The sequence below is a fragment of the Ruditapes philippinarum genome, unplaced genomic scaffold (genome assembly GCF_026571515.1).
Source record: "Ruditapes philippinarum isolate M1 unplaced genomic scaffold, ASM2657151v2 ctg16192_1_1_1_1, whole genome shotgun sequence".
Classification (NCBI taxonomy): Eukaryota; Metazoa; Mollusca; class Bivalvia; order Venerida; family Veneridae; genus Ruditapes; species Ruditapes philippinarum.
In genome coordinates this window covers 11536-20453 of record NW_026853291.1, presented here as the reverse complement: position 1 = coordinate 20453, position 8918 = coordinate 11536, and the positions used below count along the sequence as shown (strand labels likewise).

Genomic DNA, 8918 nt, shown 5'->3' with positions numbered 1-8918 from the left:
AGGGGCGAAAAACCATCGTCAAAGTAATTCACAAGGGAAAATGTGGACCAAAGGCAATTTTTAAGAAGAAATAAGGTTCAATGGTAAGATTAAATGTTGCCCTTTTGAACAATGAACGTTTAAATGTTGTACTTTATCTTTGTATTTTTGTTGATTGATCGGAAGTCTGTTCACAACTATATTATTCTTTAACATGACTTAGTTAGCAAATGTGTGCAAGACTGATAAACACACAGTTTTACTTATGTTTTAACTGAAGGAAGTGGAACAGAAATACATAGATATCTATATGATATGCCCTGATTTTATATTTTCAAATAACTAAATTTGTTAAAAAGCATTAAACTTTATACTATCACTTACTAATATCCGTTACATTTTATCTCAAGAGAGGGGCATTTAAGTTAATTTAATAAACTTACACATGGGTTTTTATTTCGGACACTTATACAGACAGTCCCAGTACTGCACCCGATCAAAGATTAGAATTAATTTCAACATTAAAGTATTCTACGTGACAATGACATAATTTAAAACACACACAAATTTTTTTAAATGTATGAATGAAAAAAAAAGCAATGTCAATCACATTATGTTTAAGGATAGCACAACATATGAGTCGTTATGACTTATTTCCATTGTAGTCAAACAATGAGTTCATCCAGTAATTGTTACAATAGATATAGTGTAATATCAAGTTTTGTTTGTTTGTTTGTTTCATTTTACGCTTTTTCCCAACAGTATCTCAGTCATATAGGCGGGTAGTTCCCTAACCATCGTTCCTGGAGAGTTACACCAGTACTAGACTACCTTCCTCCGCGCTAAACTACCAAAGCATCTCCCGATCGAAGCCACGCAAGAGAGGTAACTAATAATATCAAGTGTTATGATATACTAGTATATATAGAAACGTTTAAATCACTACCTGATTAAATTTTCCCCGGAAGTAATTCAAATATAATATCACCGTTTATTCGTGCTTTTATATATCTAGGGACTTTTTTCTTCATAATTAAAAAAAATACCAAAGCAATATTGTAGCATTTAAAAAATAAATTTGAGATATAATCAATTTAAGCAAAATTTATAAAGAATATTCACGTGAGTTGTTTTGCGATTAAACGTTTAAACAGTACACGTCAGAACAGGTTTGTTTTAAAAAACTTACATATTGAATAATGCTGGTACTAAACTGCCGTTCGTTTTAATTTATTTTAGTTTATTGTTGCGTGTTGCGTATGAAAATTTAGAAAAAAAACTCTTTTTTGTTTTTCATTTCTAAGGCGTTTTTTCCCTATAATAAATAAAATACCCAAACGATTAAAAGCTTGAGTGGGAATATTAAATTTTAAGAATTTTTATTAAATTCCTGAGTTGTTTTGCAATTATTCGTTTACATGAAGAAAACTTTGGTAGTTTTACAAAATCTTTGCACCGAAAATTTAAACGCATAAGGGAAATTCCTTTCTTTATAAAATGTTTTAAAGCAAACAAAAAAAAACTTTGATTTACAGATACGGTACAAAAACGCTAACTCAGCGCACAGGCGGCAGTATCAGTGTTTGGACACCCCACCCCTATCTGCCCCTGGACCCCTTCTACAATCCTGAAAAAAAATTCAACACTCTAAGGCTTACTATAAGAATTCAAGAATTCCACAGCTTACTTAATTCAAGTCCAATGAATATCAATATTCTATCGATTTTTTCTATTTCACGGTAATTTTTGACTTGTCGTTGCCATTTTGGATTCTGATACCTGTGTGTTATACGCGATCTGATTGGACGTCCAATTTGGCTCGTCCAATCAGATCGCGTATTTCAACCCAGGTATCAGACTGCAAAATGGCTACGACAATTCAAAAAACATACCGTGAAACAGAAAAAATCGGAATGATAGTGATATTCGTTGGACTTGAATTACATAAACTGAGGAATTCTAGTTCTTTTTATTAATGTTAATGATGATGCAGCGAAATCCCGCCGGAATGCGCCTCAGTCGCCGAAACGACGATTTCCCGTGTTCCACATTGTTTGGCAAATGGACATATAGTAGGCTTTACACCTTTCTATAACTATAATTTTGATAGTGGAAATTTTTTTTTATATATAATTTCACCGGTGGTTTTGTATTTGGTACATTATAGTAAGCCTTAGAGTGTTGAATTTTTTTCAGGGTTGTAGTAGGGGTCCAGGGGCAGATAGGGGTGGGGTGTCCAAACACTGATACTGCCACCTGTGACTCAGCGTAGATTAGTGTTCCCTTAAACACAAATGATATTTTCAAATCAATATCATTTAAAATGCTGTCATCTTCAAAATAACATTAAATTCCTTAATGTGTTTGTGAAATGTAAATTAAAATGTTCAAACGAAAATGTATATTCGGACCGAAAGCGGGTTGCAAAATTATTGTAAATATTGAATAACCGTGGAACACATTTGAACTTCTAAAATTGCTAAAAAATAACCGCGATAAAATAACTTAGACGCAACTGTACATAAACATAAACATTATAGTACATTATATTTGAAAAAGATGAAGAAAAGAAAACCAATTGACCAATCGACCAATATCAATTAAATTCTGTTATTGCAGTTTTCGTTTGTCACTTAATAATTGTATTTTTATTAAAAGTCAAGCTTATAGACAATTCTGGACTTTCCATTACCGAATCTAAAAATAGACGCTAATGATAAATATACAGGTCAGAAGACGTCATTTAGCAAGCATTTCGAGAATCATACAAGTTTCGAAAAGTATATACGTGTAAAGATATTAATAAAGTTATATTATAATTAATTAGTTTGTAACCTACCTTATTCAATTATCAAATTACGAAATTACGAACTTTTCTGCAAATAAAATGTGCTATTTAAGATGGATGCATATTAAATTAAGTAAGCGTGTAACATAGTAACTTAAAAATACATTTTATGTTCAATAATTTAGCAAACGTAAATGTCGTGTTTTGTAAACACACGTGTTGTTTCAGTAAGAAAGTTCTTGACTAAAAAATAAATACACGTGATACCAACAGATTTATAAATAAACGGTGACTCATCCAAATGGTATAAATAGTGTGTCCTAGATAACGGTGAACATTCGTTAATATGCAACACGTGTGATTACATGTTAAAGGTAAAAAGCTTTCAAATTCATTTCTAACTTTTATTTTAACAATAATTATGACTGTTATTTAGAAGGTAATAAAATTTCCATTAACATTTTTCAATATACACACGTATATTATTTTATCTAAAATGAATAAATAGTAGAAATTTAGGCCTAAATGAATGTCGTGATTTGTAATGAAGGCGTTTGTATATTTCATCATTTTTTGGTATAGTGCTTGTAAGTCGGGAGTATTGAAACAAATTTGTCTAGAGCGGTGCAACCCCATTTAGTGGTTAGCAAATTATGTTAGTACAAGTATGATACCTAATATAATTAATAACATATTGGTCTCAATATAATTGATTAAAACTGGAACGACATCATTGAACAAAATATCATTTCAACCTCATATTAATTGTTGTAACGTTTGTGTTATCAAAGTGAATAGTAGTATACTTAGTTAACCAGTATGTGTGTGAGTAATGTTCAGTTTTGAAATCGATATTGGTAATTGGTTATCATGTTATTTCATGTGAAAATATTATGCATATTTCCTTGTTTATAAATATCTCATTCCTACAAACATGTGACATAACAAATGATAATAAAAACAACATTTTAAAAATGTTTTATTCTTATCAAATAACGAACAATGTCGTTATCACGCGACTGTGTAGGTACTAATCGCATTGGTAGCACGTGTATATTATAATATCATATTACTATAATGTAATTTCGTTCATTTGAATATCGATTAATTTTCTCTAATAGTAAAAATGGTATCCAGGATTATACTATATGTTTATCTCTAATAGCAGTACAGATAGACAGATGAATATGCTTATATACATTTCGATTACTCTTCTGAGTGATTTTAGAAATATAATCAATTTACATTTATGTTTTAATGTAGTCTTTATGTCTTAATTATTTCAGACAGTCAACATGACTATGATGAATGAAGACGAAGTTCCTAACAGCAGATATAGTGACCCCAACACACATTTTGTTCAACAAAATCGGTTTTTACCAGACGTTGTTCACTGTACAATGAAAATGGACAGTTTAAATCAGGTAAATTATAACACTGATCATGGTAGATGCGTTATGACAGAAACCACTGCATACGGTACAGAGCAATATCTTGATACTGCACCAGTGTTTTCTGGAGTAAATAAAAAGATGAGTTATAGGGAGAGCCAAAGAGATATCAACGATTTATGTGAACAACTTGATTCTGTAGAAATGATTGGTGATTGTTCGATGAAACGTTTCAACGAACTAGAATCATTTCAAGGAAATCATGGAGGCCATATGGCAGCAAACATTGACGCTTCTAGAATATATTTAAGGGATAAAGATGGAGATACCCTCTTACATACAGCCATTATATTACGTGAGGTAACATTAGCAATGGTGTTTATTGGTAAAGCACCATCAAACACCCTGGTTGTCTTTTACAAACGTTTTATTTCAAACACCTCTACATCTTTTCAGTATTAACTAATCAGCCAGAAGTCACTAGAAGATTAATTGTGGCTGGTGCTGAAGTAGATAAACGCGATAAAGACGGAATATACATCTTTGCACATTGCATGTCGCCAAGGACAACACAAAAATGTGCAAAATATTCTTGAGCCTGTCAGATATCATGAAATCAAACAGAATTCTTATGATATACCAAACCAAACAATTCCACAGGATTTATCCATAAAGAACTATGAGGGAATAACTTGCCTTCATTTAGCTGCATCACACGGACATTTAGATATAGTTAGTATGTTACTGGACAAAGACATAGACGTTAACCTCAAGGAAGGAAAAACAGGTCGGACAATACTACACAATGCTTGCCTTACTGGTGATTTAAATCTAGTCAAATTACTGTTAAGGCATCGTTCCTGTAATATAAATGCAAGGGCCTTTGATGGGATCACACCATTTGACCTTGCACGCATTCGAGGTCATGAAGACATTTGCCTGGTCCTTGCTGCTGCAGGGGCAGGATATGGAGAAGATTTAACAGACTCTGATTAAAACGTATTATAAAAGACTGCAAGTCCTTTTACATTAACATGTGCTGTTCCGATTCAGGGGGAAAAATATTTAATGTCTGACATTTATCTCAATCAGGGAAGGATTTTAGACAACAATGTTCATACTTATCATTATGATTCCACAAACAGTAAACTGAAGTTGCAATATATTTATATAAATCCTAGTCGTGTACTTATCATATGTTAGTGATATTCTAAATACCTCATAGTTGTTATAAATACAAATGTTTTATATTAATTATCCACAGATAACTGCTCAATTAATTTTTAATGTAAATTTGATAGAAATTTTTACCCCATGTGTATTAGGATACATAATAAATTTTGTTTTTATGCCATCTTTTTAAAACCATAATTATGATTCTTTCTTGGAAACTTCCATATATTTTTATGTTTATAATAGTCTTTGTTTAATCTTGTTTACTTTTTGTTATATTGCACCATTTGTATAGGATATTTTTTGTTAAAGGGCAATATATATTGTATATACAGTGTATACATGTTTAGTCATATTCATTTTAAAAATTATTTTTCAGTTTGTCGAAATTCATTAAATAAAATTAACACAAGTGTCTTTCCCTATCTAAATTCATTTTATTTTTTAATATTTCTTACATTTCGCAATAAAGTATTTTAAAACATGCACATTATTTCCAAAAAAAAATACTAAGCGTTAGTATACACTATGTTAATAAGACGTTAATAATACAATATTATTTTTCCTATGATTTTATTGCCATTGAACAAAAATCTGATATACAATCTATCATAAATATTTTTGTAAAAATTATAGATGTTGAATTTGTCAAATAAAATTGTTTTAAGTGCCCATCCCCCTTGTTCGTCAAAATATTTTGAAATTTCTTTGTATTAATTGTTAGATGTAATTTTTGAGTTTTTTACATTACTTATGTTTTGGGCTTTAAAAAATTTACTATTGAAAAGATTTTAAATTTTCCCAAAACCCTAGCCAGCATGTTTTTTTTTTTATTTTTAAAAATCAATACATTTTAAATGAAAGATAATTGGGGGTTTTTTTTTAAAAAAATCCCAAAACAGCCTTTTATTACAATAAATTTTAAAAAAACAACCCAGTTTTGTTTTTAATTTGCGAATAAAATTTTATCTCTAGTACCAAAAAATCGACCTTTCCTTTTAACCAACCCAAATTTCTTAAAATAAACATAACCCCGGGGTAATAAAAAAATATTTTATAAAAATGCATAGGGAAGCTACAAAATGTTAGGTGGTATGAGTGCCGTCGGCGGTTCATTGGTCTTAAATTTTGAAGCAATCAAATTAATTTTGGGACTGAAAACTAATAAATCTAGATTGATTGATACATACCAAATAAATTTTTCTTTATCACATTAAATAATTCATTAACTTGGACATTTTTTCTCCGGCTTCTATAAATTTTGTTGAAGTTACGTACTGTACCTTAAAAAATGCCTTTCTTCATTGGTTTTCAGAATCACTATTATTTGTTACAACAAATGTCATACATTATTTAATGTTAAACAGGATGAAGTGTATAACGTGCTTCGATAAATGATTAATTTTACTCGACCAATTCACATCAATTTTTCTATATGAATAATTGCAATTCATTGTTTTTATGCTGTAAAATTCATTTTTACGGCGAAATACAAATGATATAACAAAATTAAAATTTTAACACCTAAAATTAATTAAAATTCCGGGAAATAGCCGGGGATTTTTTAATAAAATTTATTTTAAAGTGTCAAAATACAACAAACAATGCATAAAATTTTAAAAACATATATATATAAAAAAAGGCGCCCTTTCCTGTATTTAAAAAAAAAAAAGGGGCTTTACAAATTTTTATGGGGTTTAATTAAATTTTTTTTACATATGGGTTTTTAACACTTAAAATATTTTTACTTTACATTACAGGGAAACACCCTTAAATTATTGTTTTTAAACCTTTAAAAAAAAGCACTTTTAACAAATTACAATAAAAATTTGAAAATTTTAAAATCTTAAAAGTCCTATTGCCCCATTGATTTTGCTAAAAATTTTGTTAAAAAAAAAATTTTTTCCCCTCTAAAAAATTAAAACGGGAAAATTTTTATCTTTAAAACAAGTATCCAAAAACCAAAAATTTAAAATTGAATTTCATTCTCTTTTTTTTTGTTTTGTTTTGTTTCGTTTTTAAGTAAAAATACAAATAAATGTTTGGTAATATACACACAGATAAATAAGTCGTCCTATGTATAACTGAAATTTTTAGAATTATTCATTATATCTTAGATTAAACGTTCGTTAAAAGCTAAATATTTAAAATTTTATTATTACTTATTAATGAATATTGGGAAATATTGATGACATTTTAAAACGCGTATTTTCATTTTCACTGTCCAAATTGCTTTTCATTGCATACAACATTTTTCTTTTCTCTATTCTTTTTTGTCAATGGACTAATTTCTTTAAAGTCAGCCAAATACTAAATTGAAGGGGAAGCCTTCAAATGGAATCAAAATGGTATTATAATAAACAGAAAATTCAAGGTTTCCTTTTATTAAATACAGGACTTATTTTTTCATTTTTGAGGTAGACAATTATTTCACTCGAGGCTTCCGCCACCCATGAAATTAAAGCCATTTTCCTTCCACTCGGCAAAAATAAATCTTGTTATGTTGTAATTACAGCGAAACCTTATGACTTGCTCTATGAAATCTATCTGAAAAATAAAATACTTTACTAAGCATTAAACAATTAACCCCTAATGTTCTAGTTTAGAAGATTCTTTTTAAATTTAGATTCCATTTACTAAACATGAGCCACTAACATTGTAAGTATTAAATTTGAATTTTTAAAGCTTTTACATTTGAAGGGGGAGTTTTATAAGGTTGTCAGATATATTTTTGTAGTTTTTTGAGTATTAATGTTGTTGTTTACACAGACACTAAAATTATACCAATATACATAACATCATAAATCACTGATAAAAATATTACATTATATTATATAAAACAGACAAATACAATTGGTTTGTAGACCATATTGCTTCAAAAATAAGCTGCCACATAAGTTACTATATTTTTTTTGAAATGGAACCTCAAAACAGGTCATTTCATAAAATACTGTACTTAGCATGTATGTTTAAAAGTATAAAGAAATAGTCTGACTAAGTTTAGCTTCAATAATTCAATTTACTTTTTATATCACTGTTTTTTTTAAACATCCTTACAAAATGCCTCTGTCGTTCATTTGAGTGCCAACACATGATGTTGCCATGTAAGATGTCAAAAAAAGGATCAATTTATTATTGTTTGACATATTCATTAAAATTGAAGAATTTTCTCTTACTGTCTCATAAGCGTTACAATGCAGCAAAAATGTTACTTTGTACTGCATTATGACCTAAATTTGGCACACACGTGATGTCACCAAAAAATTTTTTTCGTAGTAAGTGCAATTCAAATAATTGCCAAAAATAATATAAATGTACGTTTTTTGATTTGTAATGAAATATGTCTGGGAAAAAAAAATGTTAATATAGTTCAATGTGATTTAGCATGAACATAACACGTGTATATAATAAAAATAATCCTTTTGTAACTAGAATACTTTATTATGAAGCTATATATAGATATGGCAAATCATATCATGTATCTATCACTCATTTCCTATTGTTTCGTGGTTTGTTACCGAATTTCTGAATTATATCAAATATTTTAATATTATTGATGATACTACAGATCTGCTATTTACAGACAA

At 29.0% G+C, this 8918-nt stretch overlaps 1 protein-coding gene across 1 annotated transcript; it reads left to right on the top strand.

Annotated features, from left to right (window-relative positions):
• The first annotated feature begins 2246 nt into the window (after nucleotides 1-2246).
• On the top strand, nucleotides 2247-5438 carry LOC132736410 (uncharacterized). Its single transcript, XM_060723537.1, has 2 exons — nucleotides 2247-3141; nucleotides 4054-5438. The coding sequence occupies exons 1-2, from the start codon at nucleotides 3133-3135 to the stop codon at nucleotides 4618-4620; spliced, it is 576 nt and encodes a 191-aa protein (XP_060579520.1). The 5' UTR covers nucleotides 2247-3132; the 3' UTR covers nucleotides 4621-5438.
• The last annotated feature ends 3480 nt before the right edge of the window (nucleotides 5439-8918 follow it).